The sequence below is a fragment of the Oncorhynchus keta genome, chromosome 36, assembly GCF_023373465.1.
Source record: "Oncorhynchus keta strain PuntledgeMale-10-30-2019 chromosome 36, Oket_V2, whole genome shotgun sequence".
Taxonomy (NCBI): domain Eukaryota; kingdom Metazoa; phylum Chordata; class Actinopteri; order Salmoniformes; family Salmonidae; genus Oncorhynchus; species Oncorhynchus keta.
Window position 1 is genome coordinate 9,395,692 of NC_068456.1, and position 20,654 is coordinate 9,416,345.

The following is a 20,654-nucleotide window of genomic DNA, read 5'->3' on the forward strand; positions in this document are numbered from 1 at the left end:
ATAAAGTTTTGCAGATTACAAGATGTATTTTTTAGAGGAGATATTGCTAAAGCATCCATATGTCTCACTATCTATTATTAACACAATGGATGTGTTAATGCCCCTTCACTCAGGTCCTTAAGAGAGCACAAACAACCAGTCAATTGGCCTCCGGGGGGCTCATCAGTAGTGCCTGTACTGTGGCCCACCTCCAGGAGGGAGCGCAGTCGGACCACTTGATCCGGCTGTTCCCTCACACATCATTTGTCATATTTTTTTTCTGTGTTTCTCAATGGCGACTGAAACTAAACAGAAAAAGGTGATCATTTACTCAACATTAGTGTTCACATTCTAATAAATAAAGTGTTTCCTGTCAACAGTGAGCTTTGTCAGCCAACAGAGGTGAAGTGTTATTGGAGTGCTCCAAGACTCCCACTGATAATGCCACAGTCATGGGATGACATAAGACACCATTCCCTTATATGGAAGACATTTTAGACACCATTCTTTAACCCTGAAATCCACCCTTGTCAACACAGAGTGTATGCCGTGCCTGTCATTGTGTGGGTGTGTGTGTTCCTGTCTGAGCACACGAAACACAGTATAAAAGCAGAGGGGCTCTCTGCCCCTCCAACACTTTGAACCTCAGACGTATCCGCTGCTAAGAGAAGTCTTCGACTGAGACCAACAATGAGAGCCTACCTGGTCCTGCTTCTGCTGCTCCCTCTGTGCACAGGTACGTCATGCTTACTTACTTCACTTGGTGCGTTGAGTTCCTTGCCGAACATAGGTCCTCAACGAACTGCTTCCAACCCCTTTCTATCTCACAGACAAACTGCTTCCAACCCCTTTCTATCTCACAGACAAACTGCTTCCAACCCCTTTCTATCTCACAGACAAACTGCTTCCAACCCCTTTCTATCTCACAGACAAACTGCTTCCAACCCCTTTCTATCTCACAGACAAACTGCTTCCAACCCCTTTCTATCTCACAGACAAACTGCTTCCAACCCCTTTCTATCTCACAGACAAACTGCTTCCAACCCCTTCTATCTCACAGACAAACTGCTTCCAACCCCTTCTATCTCACAGACAAACTGCTTCCAACCCCTTTCTATCTCACAGACAAACTGCTTCCAACCCCTTTCTATCTCACAGACAAACTGCTTCCAACCCCTTTCTATCTCACAGACAAACTGCTTCCAACCCCTTTCTATCTCACAGACAAACTGCTTCCAACCCCTTTCTATCTCACAGACAAACTGCTTCCAACCCCTTTCTATCTCACAGACAAACTGCTTCCAACCCCTTTCTATCTCACAGACAAACTGCTTCCAACCCCTTTCTATCTCACAGACAAACTGCTTCCAACCCCTTTCTATCTCACAGACAAACTGCTTCCAACCCCTTTCTATCTCACAGACAAACTGCTTCCAACCCCTTTCTATCTCACAGACAAACTGCTTCCAACCCCTTTCTATCTCACAGACAAACTGCTTCCAACCCCTTTCTATCTCACAGACAAACTGCTTCCAACCCCTTTCTATCTCACAGACAAACTGCTTCCAACCCCTTTCTATCTCACAGACAAACTGCTTCCAACCCCTTTCTATCTCACAGACAAACTGCTTCCAACCCCTTTCTATCTCACAGACAAACTGCTTCCAACCCCTTTCTATCTCACAGACAAACTGCTTCCAACCCCTTCTATCTCACAGACAAACTGCTTCCAACCCCTTTCTATCTCACAGACAAACTGCTTCCAACCCCTTTCTATCTCACAGACAAACTGCTTCCAACCCCTTTCTATCTCACAGACAAACTGCTTCCAACCCCTTCTATCTCACAGACAAACTGCTTCCAACCCCTTTCTATCTCACAGACAAACTGCTTCCAACCCCTTTCTATCTCACAGACAAACTGCTTCCAACCTCTTTCTATCTCACAGACAAACTGCTTCCAACCTCTTTCTATCTCACAGACAAACTGCTTCCAACCTCTTTCTATCTCACAGACAAACTGCTTCCAACCCCTTTCTATCTCACAGACAAACTGCTTCCAACCCCTTTCTATCTCACAGACAAACTGCTTCCAACCCCTTTCTATCTCACAGACAAACTGCTTCCAACCCCTTTCTATCTCACAGATAGGGCTTTCAAACCTGTTCTTGAAGGCTTGAAAGCTTTCTCAAAGTTCCAATTTATGGATTGTTATATGATAATCCTGAGGTTGGCGATTTGGTCTCTGAAAGATCTACCACTTCTCCAGTGTTGGGGAGTAATCTGTTACATGTAAGGGTACCTGTAATCCCTTACATTACCAGCAAAAATATTGTAATTAAGATTACAGATACTTTTGAAAAACTAGATAATTACTTTTACATTCACAAAGGATGTTTGCGGGAAAAAAAATCGGACACTTCTGTTTTCTCAAGGACATTCAAATCAGCATTGAAAAAATGTGTTCCACCTGAGTGACTCAGAGACCACAAATCAGAAACCACTGCGATGACACACCAAATGTGCTTGATGGATCGTGGGAAAAGAGCAAAATCCAAGCTATGTCTTCCAATAGTGCGACTTCTGTCGTTATCCAAAGATGATCCAACTTGAATAAACGCTTGGTAAAGGATGACAGCAAGTGGTGTAGTCTACGGCGATACGGATATCAGTTATTATTGATATCTACTTAGCGCATTGATGACACTGCTGCTCTCATTTAGCTATTTGCGCCTTACTGATTGTGGTTGTGGATGGCTGTTCACAAATTGAAATGTGTATTTGAACCCAACAATAGTTGAATTCAAAACATTTAAGCTGCCTATAAATAATTGTTTTTGAAACCAGTGGACAGCCAGTGAAAAATGCGCTCTTCAACAGCTGCGTAGTGCGGATCCCATCCTATGGGGAAAAAGTAGGTATTTTATTGCTCATTCTAATTCAGGCTGGTAAAAAATAAAATCCATAGACGTAATGGACACATGCTCAAAAGACAATCTGTAGTTGCTACATCCATTTTTGGACTTATAAATTATATATATATATATATCCATTGATTCTTGAATATAATTTATGTCTTATGAGCTTAGTTCATCTGTCACGCTCCATGAGAACCCAAAATATAAGCCTGTTTAACTCCAATGTTTGTAAACATTGTGAATGTAAACAAACACTGTATAGCCTCATAACATGGTTTAAATAATAATTGTGATATCATGGATGGTCAGTCCTTGCATCTATAGCTCTGTCTGTTAATCCGAGAGTGGTTACATTTCTCCAGGCCCATCACTCTTTACCAAAACAGAGGCGGGGAAACCGTTTTGTTTTATCTGTGGATTTGCCCTTTAAACAGCTGCATATTGTCAAGATATCAAAGTGTCACCAACAAAAAGGTAAACAATAGGCCTTCAGCAAATGCAGCACATGACATTCATTTTTGCTATGTAAATAGCACTTTTCAGTAGTGCTCAAAGTATGCCATTCCATAAGCGCAGCATTTATTTTTCAACTCGAATCAATGAGCCCAATCAGTCCTCCATGACAACAACATCATAAACAACAGAGTAGGGCTGGCTAATAAGTCCTTAGTTTGGAGGTTATGCTCAGGTAAAACAATTTGGCTAATCTATACTTTCAAATTTCTAAGTCCTATTCTTGAAGATCAAAGGGTATAACATTTAGTGGAATGACTGGAATTCTGATTGGCTTTTAATGTGAATATATAATGTAATCATATTATTATATGTAGTAGAAAGTTATGGATTAGAAGACGCCTAAATTACCAACCAATAAAGTCAAATTTAACATCTATATATGGCCAGCTATGTAAACTTTAACATTGATTTATTCTGCAATAGATGCCATTCAATTGGTAACATACATTGTCTTCTTCTAATGCCTCTTAAGGGGAAAGTAATCTAAAAGTAACTTAATGTAATCAGATTACGTTACTGACTCTGGGCAATCTAAAAGTGACGTTACTGATTACAATTTTGGACAGGTAACTAACGGATAACATTTAGAAAGTAACCTATCCAACGCTGCACTTCTCAAACCGGGCCTAATATTCTGTTTTTCATCCACCGCCATCCTATAGTATAGGAAGATGTGATTGAACACTTCCTGGTGTTGTCCAACATTATCCTGAGGTAGCTTTTACACTCCCTTAGGTCTCCTTTCTTCTGTAAAGACACACAGACACACACACACACACACACACACACACAGCAGCTCGCATGCACACTCACATTACTGAATTCCTGCTCTGCATCATTCATAACCGTGCTGGCAAGGGATTGACGTACTTCCTCAGACCACATCATCGTGCCATTACGTTTGTTGTCTCCAGTGATCTGTGAACCAGCCCTAAACATACCTTGGTCATTGATGACGTAACCCTGACCCTCTTCCCTTCTCATAGCCGACTACAACATTGAATGTTACGGAGAGGACTTCCTGATGCTGAGGAACCAGCTGCTACAGTGCTCAAGCAGAACACAGCAGGCCTGCTACACCAGGAGTGAGTATCACCAGCAATAGTCCTTCACTTGTCTCCTGCCACACAAGCGCTGTGTTCATCTCTCTCTCATCGGCTCATTGGAGAGGAGAAAAATGGGCCCTCCCCTCGGACTTCCTTCACCGATAACCTTTTCGAACGGGAGGCGAGCAATTCGGGAAACGAGGGCGGAGGAAACGAGGATTTGACAGCTAGTCACGTTTTCAGACAGCCCAGGACTGAGCAATATGACTTGTTCTTGGCAAGGCTGGCTCTTTGGATCAATGGGCTGATCGATGACATTAACTGTCAGATATGCCCATGATTACGTTGGATTGCGTAATACAACAGTTAACACAACGTTTGGACCTTCAACAGGGCAACATCCAATTATGGACTTCTGACCATAACTAATTCAGTGACACAATAATGAATTATTCAATTGGGATACAAAAACATAAAGTGATCAAATCCGTAGCCTCACAATATGTCTTATTGAATAAACCGGTTTGTGAGAGTGAAATCCTTGGTCCTAGTAAATCGTCTGATAGAGACCTTCATCCTACGACATGTCCTAATGTTTTGTGTCTCCTCTACAGAGACTGGGGAGAAGGGCTGTGCTCGGCTGGAGTTATGCTCTCGATCAGGCTGGAAGTGCTGCTATGAGGACCGCTGCAATGCCTAGAACTGATTCCAGGGGACACTAACTCCACGGCCCAGGACAGGCAGAGGACGAAGAGCTGTGATATCAGCCGACAGCGACTTGCTGTTTAGCACTTGGTGATCGAATGCGTTTGTATAAATAACACAACAAAAATAACTTTAGTTGGATGTAAAGTCACATGAAATAAAGTCCTACGCAATTGTAACCACCCATCTCGAGCCTGAAATGCTGCTACATACCACAGAGAGCTCTGTCCAATGTTTACTCACAATGTCTAATACCACAGCCAGAGAACTGTCCACTTAACGGACACAACTAGAGACTGAAAGGTCCAGAATTGACTAGGGAAGACCATCCACTATACAGACATACACATGGACGCATGCCCACATACACACTCAGCAGGTCAGGTATCAGAGGATTCAGATTGACACAAAACAATCTCGTCACAGTTCTGTTTTCAGGATCAGTGAGTTGTCGTCAGAGCGTGACAAAGTCCACATTTAATCCTTCCTCAAACATCTATGTCCCTGAGCCTGTTTCGGGGACATAGAGATGTTTGAGGAAGGATTAAAAGGTTGACTTTGTCACGCTCTGATGACAACTCACTGTTCCTGAAAACACAACAGTGACTCAATGTAAACTGAAATTATGTATTGAAGCGAACCCTTTCATACCACAAAACATTCAGACCAAGATCAACACGTAGATCAGTGGAATTACTCAAACATAAAAGCTTCTCTCTGTTTTAAAATGTTTATTTGCATTTTTTTATATTTTTTTATTTTTATCTTCAGTATTTTTCTAGAGACAGATTGTGTGAAACATGTTTTTGTTGTTGTTGTCATTCATACAGTATCTCATCACCATCAAATCATTTCAACATTTCATCAGTATCCCCGTCATCGTGCATATGGTCATAACCATGTTTATTTTGAACATCACAAAAGGTTGTACATGTCTGTGCCTCCCCCCCTCCCCACACTCCTTTATGCCCTCCCCATTCCAACCACGGTGTCACCGCTGTTTTGTTCAAGGAGTGTTGGTGAGACAACCCCAGCGTACCCATCTCCCGACCTCCCCCATCCCCATCCCCGCCCCAGGACACGTAGACAATCATTCACAAGGCTGAGGTTTCAGACCAGTCAAGGAGCTTTGTGTTTTCAACTCACTTCTCCCCTTCCCTTTTTCCTTTGTGAGTTTTGGATACTAGCCATCTAACTAATAAAAACATGATTCTATACAAGCCCTTCAGAAAAACGTCCCCTAAAAAAATATGGTTGAATAGAAATAATGGCCCTCTACCTCTCAAAATCCTTAGATCCTTGTCAGGGCCCAGTACACGGGATGCCCTGGTGTCCAAATCCTCCACACCGTACTAATCCGCCCTATCTTAAAAAACATTTCGCCTCCCTTTAACCAACACAGGCAAAACCTACCAAACCCCCACCCCCGAACCCCCCTCTCAACGTGGCCATTCGTCAAAGCAACACTCAGTACATAACGGCTGTAGGCCTCCGATTGGCAGACCACCAACCAAGTCTAGATGGGCGAGGTGATTGGCCATGAAAACGCTGTAAAAACAAAAGTGACAGAAAGCCGGTCCACTGTCCCCCACCGTAACAACGTGTCATGGTAAGAAGAGCACATTATACGGAGAGACATTATTTCACACGGTATTGTACGTGGATGAGCTGGAGGAGTGTGCCCCCTAGTGGTAATAGAAAGCAATGAAAAAATGGTTCAGAGGGTCTATCTATATCTCAAGATGAAGAGACCAGATATATACACACAGGCATACCATTATATACATAAAGTAGCCACAACTGAAAGTACAAAATTATTGAGTATGGGAGGGGAAGATCTAGCAAGACCACATGCACCCCCCCCCCCCCTCCTCAGCATTCTGGGACGGAGATCCCATGTTCACTACAACTACAGAACCACAGGAGGGGAAAAAAATGACAGGACAAACTACAGAGAAAGTCTACCTGTAGTAAAGCATTCCCAAGATGGGGAAAAACACAGTTGATTTGCAAGAACAAAACAAATCTGAAAACGCTCCTAATATAAAAAGAGAAAGAGGTTCTTTGTGGGCCAGCTGGAAGGCTACATTTCTGAGGCCAACGCTAGAATAACATCAGTATAACATTGACACAACCATGCCCTCATGCACTTTCACTATGATTGATAATGTCTCTACCTCTACCACTACAACCCTGTCAATGCCACATTACCGACCTTAGGACACTATCACCGACAGGCACTTTTACCTCCACAGTCCCGTGTTCACTACAACTACACCTTTCTACACCACATACCTTTTTACACAGTCCTCTCTCGTCCTGACAAACCTGGAAAATTACTATACATACGATCAAAGTCTTTACTGTGCATTGCCACATATGCCTTAGTCATGAGTATCCCTGCTATCATCCTTCAACCTTCCTTGCTATAGAAAGCCTCCACTTTCTCTCCCTAGTCACAGATGGACAATTAAAAGGCAATCTCTCAATTCTCTATCCTCTACTTCCAGCCGATAAACAGAAGAGTCTCGCTCTCTCTCTAAATGTACCAGCACATTCCCACTGAAGGGAGACAGAGGGGGCTGTGTAGGAGACAGAGGGGGCTGTGCAGGAGACAGAGGGGGCTGTGCAGGAGACAGAGGGGGCCGTGTAGGAGACAGAGGGGGCTGTGTAGGAGACAGAGGGGGCTGTGTAGGAGACAGAGGGGGCTGTGTAGGAGACAGAGGGGGCTGTGCAGGAGACAGAGGGGGCTGTGCAGGAGACAGAGGGGGCTGTGTAGGAGACAGATGGGGCTGTGTAGAAGACTGAGGGAGCTCTCTGCCTCCCTCTGCTGGCTGTGTATTCCTGTGAGAGTGATCTAGTCCTGATTTCTGCAGAAAGGGGGGAGCCAGAATGACACAAATGTATAAAACGGCGGCTCGCAGACACTTAAGACTCTTTTTAAAATTTTTGTTTATATTCTTTTTTTTTCTTCTTAAAAACATCTCAGTCCATTCCAGCAGAGAAGGAACAGTCCCCAGAATAAGATTTTAAAAGGTATACATCCAAAAGGGAAATAAACAGAGAAAATGGTAGCATGTTATTGTAGGGCGAGCAGGTGAGAGTCTGCTGGGTACTGGTCGCTGGTGGTTCAGAGCGGTCATTGTGTCCATGGCCACAGGATATCCTATGGCTCATTATGAACCTTTCTGGCCGTTACAACGAGGCTGGATGGATGAGTTCCCTGCAGGGACTCTGGTAGAGAGAACAGCTTATTGCCATGGAAAGGCAGTCTGCATGCATGTCAGCCCACACACACACACACACACACACACACGCGCAAGTCTTGCGCAGCTAACATTGTGGGGACATACTATTAAGTCCCATTCAAAATCCAATTTTCCTTAACCCCTAACCTGTACCCGTACCTTAACCCTAAACCTAACCCTAGCTGCTAACCCTAAACCTAATTCTAACCCTGACACTAATTCTAACCTTAACCCGCCCCCCACACACACACACACCTGTTTGAAAGCCCGGAGTGATGGAGTATGTTGTCATCAGCTGTATGTGATGGTGTGTTACTGGTTGTGTGTGGTCGCAAATTATGCTATGGTGTGTTATTGCAGGTTGTTGCATTATCGAGTAAGGATCAGATGAGTATATACGTTTCTATGGCAACATAGCCTAGACACGTGATCAATATTGAATAAGGGCTGGACTGAGGAGTGAGCATTAGCAGACACGACTTAACCGTATGAACCCGAACAACCACAACATTCTCTCCTCACGCTCTCACAACGTTGGGTGATCATCTTTAAAAAACAACATAAGCCACTAACATCACTGCCTTGTCTCACGTACATCCGCCACTCTTCTCCGAATAACGCAGACATCAAAAAGAAACAAAAAGAAGAGCACAAAGACAAAACTAAAACTGAAAACAAAAAGAGACCTGAACAGAGATGGAATCCGCCCGAGAGACGCAGCGACATCGAAGCACCTCCAGGGGGGGGTGCTGAGCAGGAGAGAGGAGCGCTGGGCTGCATCACAACTGAGGCTCTTCACGAGGGTGGGGTGAAAGGGCGGCCCTCGTCGCTAGGCGTGGCCGTGTCGTCGCTGGGTTCCAGGCTGTCCTTGAGGCTCAGCGTGCTGTCAGAGGGGGGCGGGGTTAGCTCGGCGGGGGGAGGGGTTTCCGGGGAGCTCTCCTGCCGTCCGTTGGTCGTGGGGGAGGTTGGCGTGGGGGGAGGTGTGACAAGAGCCACTCCCCCGCAGTGCGCCGCTGTGGGGTCAGAGGTCAGGTCGAGGACGGTGGGCGGGGTAGGGGTTGTGGTTGGCGGCGCGGCCGGCTCGGTGGGGGTGGGCGTCAGAGGCACCGCTGGGATGGCAGCACGGAGGATGGAGTTATGTAGGAGCCCCTCCCTAGAGAGAGGGAGGAGTCACTGGGGACCAATGAGGGGGTCTTCTCCACCAGACGCCACTGCATGACACTGGTATCCTTCCCGCCCGTGGACACCAGGTGACTGTCGTTGTGCATGAAGGTCACATTGGTCACGTGACTGCTGTGGGCACTGTATTTGTGGCTAGGTGCCTGCGGAGGAAGGAGATATATTAGGATTTGAAGCCAATATTACAGTAGGCTATACTACATACAGTATGTTTACCACAGGAGGTTGGTGGCACCTTAATTGGGGAGAACGGGCTTGTCGTAATGGCCGGAGTGGAATGGAATAAATGATATCAAACACATGGTTTCCATGATTTGATGCCATTCGCTCTGTTCCAGACATTATTATGAGCCGTCCTCCCCTCAGCAGCCTCCACAGATGCATACCGGGACAGTACTGTTGAGCAGTACGGGGACTCGAGTGCTTAGGGGCCAGGCTTACCTTGGGTCTGGCGCAGGGGTACTGGAAGAGGTGCACTTTGCAGAAGTCATCAGCCAGAGCGATCACCTTCCTGTTGTGGGACCTGATCAGAGCGTTGATGTCTGTACCATCGGAACCCTCAGGCCACACTCCTGGAAGACACACACACACACTGGTTGTTTTGCCCCGCTATCATAGCAGTGGAACCTGCCCTGAACTTTAGCCTCTGTTACTAGCCAGCTATCAACCGGTACTCTACCCTGCACCTTAGAGACTGTTGCCATATGCACATAGTCATTGAACGCGGGTCACTTTGATAGTGTTTACATACTGTTTTACCCACTTTATATGTAGATACTCTATTCTAGTCTAGTGTTACCCTATATAACTACTGCTGTACACAGATGTTCTATTCATGTACTGTCCCCACTGTCTATACACACACCATCATATACATTTATACTTCAGGACTTTGACAAGGCTCATTCTGATGTCAGTATATTTCTTATTTCCTTTCTTACATTTTGGGGGATTAGCGTGTTTTGTATTGTTACGTATAACTTTTATTATCACACTGTCGGAAGAAAATAAACACTTCACAACACCCGCGATATCATCTGCAGAATAAGTGTCCACAACCAATTTGATTAGACTTCGTGTCCTATGCACATGTTCGAGTACGTGAAGCCGTGTCACAAAGCCTACCACCAGGGGGCAGACCAACACCATAGAGGCCTTCATCCACGCTAACGTGCACAGTACACACTCCCTATCTTACGTTTTCTCTCTCTCTCACAGGGAGATACAGGCACATAGAAATAAAGAGTGATCACTTCACGCACATATGCAATCTCTACTCTCCTGGGTCTGATCAGTTCCAGCCTAAGCGAGGGACAATCTACTGGCTGAGAACTGAGGAATCTGAAAGTCGAGAGAGAGAGAGAGAGAACTATTTTTCCAGCCCCCTAAAGAACTAAAATATGTGGAGTCGGGGGCTCTATGTTTTCCTGGGTAGCAGAGTTCAAATGGGAAAGACATGCGTTGGCTGTTAGGCGCCGTTACAAACTTGCGTAATACGAATGTAAAAAAATAAAAATAATTAAAGATTGAGAAAGAGAGCAGAGGAAGACAGGATGAATGATGGAGGAGGAAGAAAAAGAAAACAGAAGGCAGAAAGTCAAGAGTCCGTAGGAACGAGTCCCAGACCGCACTTTCTGTTCAGTAGCAGGTCTCACACCCACAGAGGCTTTATACACCCACAGCAGTGAGCATAAAAACACACAGTCTACACAGATCCGGCATAGCACAGCCACGAACAGAGCCAAAGCATTCCCGCCATATCCCTATTGCCCAAGTCGATACTGACCGAAGACATGGTAGCCCAGCACACAGGTATAGGTGGTCCAGTCGATGTCCTTACACTCAGAACGGTTACGGATGTACTTGCAGCCGTTTGGAATGTCCCCTGCAAAGAGGAGAGAACCGGGGCTTAGCTTAAGGGGAACACTTCACCACAGCAGTAGGTTGTTAAAGAAAAAGCTTGTGAAAAAAAATACATTTGTCTGATTGCTAAACATCCCTACGGTGGATCAGTAATTTAGCCCCATTCTCCATCAATGAAGCTGCTGGTGCGGCCTTACTAACGGCATGAGACTCATTCGAAGGTGTGTTTACGCACAGTAGAGGATCTCGTAGTCTCCTGAGTTGGACATGATGAACTTGTTGTCGGGGGACCAGTCAAGATGTGTGATGTAGCTGGAATGTCCCTGTTAAAACCACACAGAGTCAGAAGGCTGGGTAGGTGATTTAGGAGGAGAGGTGAAACAGTTCATGGTTACATTCATGGGGCTAGAGACAGGCACAACAGCATGTACAGCGAAGGGCTAGCTTGGTTTGGCTAATCGTTTCAGAGGAGATTGTTGCCTTTATTGAAACTAGCCCACGCAGTGGTTAAGTGCACTATCCTGGGAGCGAGCTCCAGTCTTCCACCACAGCCCATTGGAGGAGACACTGTGTGTGTCTGTCCTCCCCCCACACTCAGACTCAGGGAGGGAATCTCTGTTTGCCTATCTTGGCACATTGTTTGATTTCCTTCAGGTCTGCAGGCTTCCATCCAACACACAGACCCATGCAATCATATCACACACACACACACACACACACACACACACACACACACACACACACACACACACACACACACACACACACACACACACACACACACACACACACACACACACACACACACACACACACACACACGTCTCTGACATCCTGCCAAGTTAAGGCTAGTCACTCCACAGCTGCTGAGCTCACTTTCTCACACAAAACGCATACAAATCTGAATCCCATACTGAACGAAACACACACACAGAAAATGATGTATTTCTGTCTTTATGCATCTCCCTAATTATACACACAATCCGAGGCACTTCCTTATCTGAACATGAGGACTCGTATACATATTTGCATGTGTCCCTAGAAATCCATGCAACTAACTGCATCGTTATATACTTGTACTGTATACAGACAGGGGCCCAGTCCTCTGCCAACGCCAATAAAACCTCAAACCAACCTTCCCACAATGTCTTTATTCCCTCTGGAGCCCTGAGCCGTTGAACCGTACCAATTGAGAATCTGGCTTTAATACTCTCTCATGCAACCCCAAGCTTGTTTTTCAAAAATGTCAAACGTAACTGCTGTGATTCTGATCTCTGCTCTGTTATTAAACTACCCAACCCGCTCTGCTGTGGCTGCCAGGCTATGTACGGTAAGTTGCCTGGGGGTTAACATTGGTAACGTTTCGTTCCACAATAGGGTACCAAGACCATAGTGGTCAAGCACCAGAAGCAATGACCGTGACCACAACCTGAGCACCATGGTCCTGGGGGGGGTGAGAGGGACATGAAAGAGAAGTAGAAAAGTGAAGAGGGGGGAGAAAGCGAGTCAGGTCAGAGAGGTGGGAGCCACGAGTGAGAGACACTACATACAGGGAAAGAGAGGGGGAGAGAGACAACAGTGAAAGAGAAACAGAGAGATCGCAGACCGAGCAGCAGCCAAGCGGAGGCCAGAGGAGGTGTAAAACGACAGTGTGTTTAACAGTGGAGTGATTCACACTGGCCCTTTGGGTCTCCAGACCGCTGGAGAGATGGCCTGCTGGAGTCACAGCCCAGCGTACTGATCACTCTCTGTTTACCCGCTACCTCTACCCTGCTGGAGTCACAGCCCAGCGTACTGATCACTCTCTGTTTACCGCTACCTCTACCCTGCTGGGGTCACAGCACAGGGTACTGATCACTCTCTGTACACCGCTACCTCTACCCTGCTGGGGTCACAGCACAGGGTACTGATCACTCTCTGTACACCGCTACCTCTACCCTGCTGGGGTCACAGCACAGGGTACTGATCACTCTCTGTACACCGCTACCTCTACCCTGCTGGGGTCACAGCCCAGCGTACTGATCACTCTCTGTACACCGCTACCTCTACCCTGCTGGGGTCGCGTCTTTCTCTCAGTGTCGGTCTCGCTCTTTCTCGGAGCAACCCGGCGGTGCCAAGGCAATGCAAAATGTATTAATAATTCATACTCTCTCTCCCTCTCGGTTTCTCTCCTGTTGCTTTTCCTGTGATTAATACACGCTGAAAGCACTGATCATATCCCCCCCCCCCCACACACACACATATCATTCAACACACCACAGCAGTCTGCATAACTCACGTTGATGAAATGCCTTTACTATGGCTATATTTCTAAGCTAAAGGCCTCTTCCATGCTGGGTGCTGAACTGCTCCCTTCACTGTCATCACAGAGGAGGTCAAATGTACAGTCAGTAGACAAAGACAGAGTCTCTTTGAGGAAAATATCTTCCCAAATGCATATAGGCACACACACACACACACACACACACACACACACACACACACACACACACACACACACACACACACACACACACACACACACACACACACACACACACACACACACACACACACACACACACAAATGGTGCTGTACTCACAATGCACTTCCCACATCTGGTGTACTTGCGGCCTTTCTCCGCCACGGTGTGGAGGTAAATGAAGTTGTCATGTGATCCCACTGCCAGCAGGGTGCCATCTGAGGAGGGAGTGAGAACAGGATTGTGGGTAAATGATCCACCCGCGTTCTATTATCCTCCGCAGGCGTGTGTTGAATGAACAGCGCTTCCTTCAACACGTGACTGGGTGCAGGACCAGCTCCACCCACCTACGGAGAAGCGCATGACTGACAGCTGCTCGTTGCCGTCTGTGTGAATGGCCACCAGGTCTCTGGTCTCTGCATCCAGAGCGTACCACCTGGGACACGCAGGGGGGACAACACAAGAGGATTCGTAAGAATGGACTTTCCCCCGTACAGGAGGAGAGGTGGGGCAGATAACACACTAATGTCCTTCAGAGTTAGAGATGGGGTCCAGCTGAACTTACTTCCCTGAGTGAGTACCGATGGCCACAACAGCACCACTGGGGTGAAAGTCTGCACAGTGGCCATGCTCCTGAGAGAAAGAAAGAGCAAGGGAGAGAGAGAGAGATACACAAAATAAATGTATGTTAGAAATGTAAGGCATGAATTTTTGTCTGTTAATAAAATCAAAAGGGTAGTGGATGAGCGTGGATTCTTAATCTGCTGTATAGAATAATTCCCGAAAGGGAGATACTGGTTCTTACATCCAGGAGCCTGGTCCATTCCAGGGAGTGGTCCACAGAGTTCCACAGGCACACCTGCCTGTCCTGGGCACAGGTTAGGAACAGATCCTTGAAGGGGTGTGACGCCAGCCCCCATAGCTCGTCTGTGTGTCCCTGGGGCGAAAAGGTCAGAGGTTCGAAAATTATTCTGAACTCCAGCTTTTACAATGCAAGCGCCCTGCTCGAAACACACCACCAGAGGGTGGGAGCAGTTGGGCTCCCTCAAAAGACGGGAGAAATACCTCCGCCCGGCTCTTAATTCAGCGTTCAAATCACTGGGAAAAAATGAAGCCAGTTATACAACACGGGCTCTCTGGAAAATAGCAGCGTCTCACCCGCTCTGCTCCCTCTCACAGGGAGGAAACGATTGGGATGCAGCTAGTGAGGGGGCCGACACGGGCATTCTTACAACAGGGCTGGTTTAGCAGGGCCCTGCAGTCCTGAGATGCCTTTAGCTGTGTAGCTGACCCCCCGGGATGTTTCAGACTCGCCACACCAGGAATATTTAGCGGTGGTGGTCAGCTAGTCAGCAGTGAGAGTGAGAGAGAGAGAGAGAGAGAGAGGACGAGAGAGAGGACGAGAGAGAGGACGAGAGAGAGAGAGAGAGAGAGAGGACGAGAGAGAGAGAGAGAGAGAGAGAGAGAGAGAGAGAGAGAGAGAGAGAGAGAGAGAGAGGACGAGAGAGAGAGAGAGAGAGAGAGAGAGAGAGAGAGAGAGAGAGAGAGAGAGAGAGAGGACGAGCGAGAGAACGAGCGAGCGAGCGAGCGAGCGACAGAGTGAAACCTCTCACCTGCACTTCCACCTGGAAACCGTCATTAAACGTTCCCCTCAGGATGAAGTTACGTGAAGTGCCCACCAAAAACTGCTCCCCCTTGCCTTCGGCCACAGCGCGAATGGTTCCATATTGATCGGGGACCTGCAGTGGAACAGATGCATTGAGATGTATAACAAACAGCTTCCACAAACAGTTGTAATCTGATCAACAATGAATGATCGGTTTGTCATCATATTGAACATGTGATATTTGACATATATGATACACTGTATATCAGTAAGTGTATATGTTTGTGCATAATCCATGGTGTACTGGCGTATATGTGCCTGTGTTGTATTCTGTATGGCTGTGACTGGCAGAGGTATGTTCTGTGTGGCCCACTGCACCTCTATGTCCCTCTCTGGGTTGAGGTCGTGGTCCCAAAGAATGATCTTGTGGTCCTTGCCCCCTCCGGTCAGCAGGGTCCCATTCCTCATCTGACACAGAGTGAACACACTGCCGTCATGGGCCTTAATCTGACGGCTGATCTGGTACGCACCTACAGGGGGAACGAACAGACAGACAGACAGAGAGACGGAGAGAGAGAGAGAGAGAGAATGAGAGAAAGAAAATTGCCCAGAAGGAACGAAGAGGGAGAGAGGAATGAGAAAGGGAGTGAGGGTGGTCGTAAAACAGCTCACAGCGGAGGTTTCTGGGAATAGGATACAACAAATATTTGACATTTGCTAATGTAGTTTATGTGCCACGGTACAGGCCAGCCCGTTGTTCTCTCAGGGGAGCATTTGAGGTGGAAGTGAGAGAGAGAGTGTGTGTGTGTGTGTGTCTAGGGTTGCTGTGTCTGCATTCTCTACAATCGAGCGCACCGCCACGCAAGCTCCATAGACAAACATTGACAGTAGAATGGCCTTACTGAAGAGCTCAGTGACTTTCAACGTGGCGCAGTCATAGGAGCAAGTCAGTTCATCAAAATCCTGCCCTGCTAGAGCTGTAAATGCTGTTACTGTGAAGTGGAAACGTCTTGGAGCAACAACGGCTCAGCCGGGAAGTGGTAGGCCACACAAGCTCACAGAACAAGAACGCCAAGTCCTGAAGCGTGTAAAAATTGTCTGTCCTCTATTCCAGCACTCACTACCGAGTTCCAAACTGCCTCTGGAAGCAACGTCAGCACAATAACTTTTCATTGGTAGCTCCATGAACTGGGTTTCCATGGCAGAGCAGCAGCACACAAGCCTAAGATCACCATGTGCAATGTCAAGCATCGGCTGGAGTGGTGTAAACTCGCCGCCATTGGACTCTCTGGAATGATGAATCACGCTTCACCATCTGGCAGCACCACAGACGAATCTGGCTTTGGTGGATGCCAGGAGGACACTAACTGCCCAAATGCATAGTGCCATCTGTAAAGTTTGGTGGAGGAAGAATAATGTCTGGGACTGTTTTTCATGGTTCGGCTTAGGCCACTTAGTTCCAGTGAAGGGAAATCTTAATGCTACAGCACACAATGACATTCTAGACGATTCTGTGATTCCAAATTTGTGACAACAGTTTGGGGAAGGCCCTTTCCTGTTTCAGCATGACAATGCTCCCGTGCACAAAGCGAGGTCAATACAGAAATTGTTTGTCGAGATAGGTGTGGAAGAACTTGACTGGCCTGCACAGAGCCCTGACTTCAACCCAATCAAACACCTTTGGGAAAAATTGTACGGCAGACTGTGAGCCAGGCCTAATTGCCCAACATAAGTGCCCGACCTCACTAATGCTCTTGTGGCTGAATGGAAGCAAGTCCTCGCAGCAATGTTCCAACATCTAGTGGAAAGGCTTTCCAGAAGAGCAGAGGCTGTAATAGCAGCAAAGGGGGACCAACTCCATATTAATGCTTGACGAGCAGGTGTCCACATACTTTTGCCATTGTAGTGTACTTGCAGAATATCACTCCTTCTGTAATAATACTAAATTCTATGCTAATAACACAGACAGATACACAGCAAGAGGCCCATTCCTCAAGGCTAGCCAGACTGAACCTGAGGCAGTGGAATTCTCAATGGAGGTACTATTGAGTAGCAGAGAGAGAGGGTATGTGTTAGAATGAATATGCATCAGATAGTGTTTCTGTCTCTGTATCGCTTCTGCTCCCCCACATTGGCATGACCTCCATCCCCGCAGAGCTCAGACAGATGTGGACACACACACACTCCCACCGTCTAACCAGCAGGAGGCACTGTGGCCCAGCTCCACCACAGTAACTTGAGCAGAGCAGGTAAAATAAATACAGATATGAACAGTTTATCCCTGGCATCTGGCCAAAGTTCTGTTCATCCAGGTCTGTAGCATGCCAAGCAAAACCATTACTGCTCAAAACCCCAACACCGTCCCCCCCCAGGCACTCTGGCCTGCCAACAATCACACCCACTATTCTTCTTCTCTGCCCCCACTTTTCTTTCTACTTTTCTTCCCCATCTTTCTCTTCCTGTGTCTTTCTGTGTCTCCTTCTCTCTGGTCTCGAATCACCTCTTTCAGTTGCTCTTCTCTGTGTCTTTGAGACTCACTGAAAAGGTAAGCGCCTGGTATTACTCATTTGAGAATGTCTGATACGGTCAGACGGTTTACCCAAAGTGACTAAGTTTAACACAGATATTCATATATACGTGGATCATGAGGGACAGCACCATGGTCCAGCCAACTGTGCCATCAGGTGAAGGGGTTGCGTGATGTATAAAGTACACTGTATTGTGTACGGTGCTGGCTCCCACTAGGTGCTAGCTCCACTAGGTGCTGGCTCCCACTAGGTGCTGGCTCCACTAGGTGCTAGCTCCACTAGGTGCTGGATCCCACTAGGTGCTGGCTCCACTAGGTGCTGGCTCCCACTAGGTGTTGGCTCCCACTAGGTGCTGGCTCCCACTAGGTGTTGGCTCCACTAGGTGCTGGCTCCCACTAGGTGCTAGCTCCACTAGGTGCTGGCTCCCACTAGGTGCTGGCTCCCACTAGGTGCTGGCTCCACTAGGTGCTGGCTCCACTAGGTGCTGGCTCCACTAGGTGCTGGCTCCCACTAGGTGCTGGCTCCCACTAGGTGCTGGCTCCACTAGGTCTTGGCTCCACTTGGTGCTGGCTCCACTTGGTGCTGGCTCCACTAGGTGCTGGCTCCCACTAGGTGCTGGCTCCACTAGGTGCTGGCTCCCACTAGGTGCTGGCTCCCACTAGGTGCTGGCTCCACTAGGTGCTGGCTCCCACTAGGTGCTGGCTCCACTAGGTACTGGCTCCACTAGGTACTGGCTCCACTAGGTGCTGGCTCCACTAGGTGCTGGCTCCCACTAGGTGCTGGCTCCCACTAGGTGCTGGCTCCCACTAGGTGCTGGCTCCCACTAGGTGCTGGCTCCACTAGGTGCTGGCTCCCACTAGGTGCTGGCTCCCACTAGGTGCTGGCTCCACTAGGTGCTGGCTCCCACTAGGTGCTGGCTCCCACTAGGTGCTGGCTCCACTAGGTGCTGGCTCCACTAGGTGCTGGCTCCCACTAGGTGCTGGCTCTACTAGGTGCTGGCTCCACTAGGTGCTGGCTTCACTAGGTGCTGGCTCCACTAGGTGCTGGCTCCCACTAGGTGCTGGCTCCACTAGGTGCTGGCTCCACTAGGTGCTGGCTCCACTAGGTGCTGGCTCCCACTAGGTGCTGGCTCCACTAGGTGCTGGCTCCACTAGGTGCTGGCTCCCACTAGGTGCTGGCTCCCACTAGGTGCTGGCTCCACTAGGTGCTGGCTCCCACTAGGTGCTGGCTCCACTAGGTGCTGGCTCCCACTAGGTGCTGGCTCCCACTAGGTGCTGGCTCCCACTAGGTGCTGGCTCCACTAGGTGCTGGCTCCACTAGGTGCTGGCTCCACTAGGTGCTGGCTCCACTAGGTGCTGGCTCCACTAGGTGCTGGCTCCCACTAGGTGCTGGCTCCACTAGGTGCTGGCTCCACTAGGTGCTGGCTCCACTAGGTGCTGGCTCCCACTAGGTGCTGGCTCCACTAGGTGCTGGCTCCACTAGGTGCTGGCTCCCACTAGGTGCTGGCTCCACTAGGTGCTGGCTCCACTAGGTGCTGGCTCCCACTAGGTGCTGGCTCCACTAGGTGCTGGCTCCACTAGGTGCTGGCTCCACTAGGTGCTGGCTTCACTAGGTGCTGGCTTCACTAGGTGCTGGCTCCCACTAGGTGCTGGCTCCACTAGGTGCTGGCTCCACTAGGTGCTGGCTCCCACTAGGTGCTGGCTCCCACTAGGTGCTGGCTCCACTAGGTGCTGGCTCCACTAGGTGCTGGCTCCCACTAGGTGCTGGCTCCACTAGGTGCTGGCTCCACTAGGTGCTGGCTCCACTAGGTGCTGGCTCCACTAGGTGCTGGCTCCACTTGGTGCTGGCTCCACTAGGTGCTGGCTCCACTTGGTGCTGGCTCCACTAGGTGCTGGCTCCACTAGGTGCTGGCTCCACTAGGTGCTGGCTCCACTAGGTGCTGGCTCCACTAGGTGCTGGCTCCACTAGGTGCTGGCTCCCACTAGGTGCTGGCTCCACTAGGTGCTGGCTCCACTAGGTGCTGGCTCCCACTAGGTGCTGGCTCCCACTAGGTGCTGGCTCCCACTAGGTGCTGGCTCCACTAGGTGCTGGCTCCCACTAGGTGCTGGCTCCACTAGGTGCTGGCTCCCACTAGGTGCTGGCTCCACTAGGTGCTGGCTCCACTAGGTGCTGGCTCCACTAGGTGCTGGCTCCACTAGGTGCTGGCTCCACTTGGTCTAGAGGCCTGTTTGTTAGGTTTAAAGGTCCAATGCAGCCATTTTTTTTATCTCAATATCAAATCATATATGAGTAACAATTAAGTACCTGACTGTGATGTATTTCTATTTTATTGCAATGATAAACATAAGTAGCTTCTTAGCAAAGAGCAATTTCTCAAGCAATAATTTAGCTAGGACTATTTGGGAGTGGTTTGAGTAGGGAGGGGAAAACTGAAGACTAGCCGTTATTGGCAGAGAAGTTTGTTTCTCTTTCTTATTGGTCTGTTACTATTAACTCATTTACCGCCTGGTGATGTCACCAGACTCCATGTCACCGCAACAGAATGACATTGCAGGCAGTCTTTTCAAACAGCCCTTACACTAAAAGGGCATTATCACAATTTCAC

General features: G+C 48.1%; 2 protein-coding genes across 4 annotated transcripts in view; one reads left to right on the top strand and one right to left on the bottom strand.

Annotated features, from left to right (window-relative positions):
* The first annotated feature begins 550 nt into the window (after positions 1–550).
* Positions 551–5,342, top strand: wu:fj16a03 (uncharacterized protein LOC335475 homolog). The gene is made up of 3 exons (XM_035754069.2): positions 551–715; positions 4,399–4,497; positions 5,073–5,342. The coding sequence occupies exons 1-3, from the start codon at positions 670–672 to the stop codon at positions 5,156–5,158; spliced, it is 231 nt and encodes a 76-aa protein (XP_035609962.1). The 5' UTR covers positions 551–669; the 3' UTR covers positions 5,159–5,342.
* Positions 5,343–7,752: 2,410 nt separating this feature from the next.
* LOC118369580 (echinoderm microtubule-associated protein-like 4) overlaps positions 7,753–20,654 on the bottom strand; it is a 101,035-nt gene continuing 88,133 nt past the window's right edge. For all 3 annotated transcript variants that reach the window (XM_052498425.1, XM_052498426.1, XM_052498424.1), the window contains 10 exons: positions 15,900–16,051; positions 15,529–15,654; positions 14,721–14,852; positions 14,481–14,548; positions 14,263–14,351; positions 14,036–14,133; positions 11,689–11,776; positions 11,377–11,475; positions 10,032–10,162; positions 7,753–9,733 (listed from right to left, as the gene is read on the bottom strand). In XM_052498425.1, the coding sequence (XP_052354385.1) occupies positions 9,509–9,733; positions 10,032–10,162; positions 11,377–11,475; positions 11,689–11,776; positions 14,036–14,133; positions 14,263–14,351; positions 14,481–14,548; positions 14,721–14,852; positions 15,529–15,654; positions 15,900–16,051 (1,208 nt within the window). In that variant the 3' untranslated portion in view covers positions 7,753–9,508. The remainder of the gene's footprint in view (positions 9,734–10,031; positions 10,163–11,376; positions 11,476–11,688; positions 11,777–14,035; positions 14,134–14,262; positions 14,352–14,480; positions 14,549–14,720; positions 14,853–15,528; positions 15,655–15,899; positions 16,052–20,654) is intronic.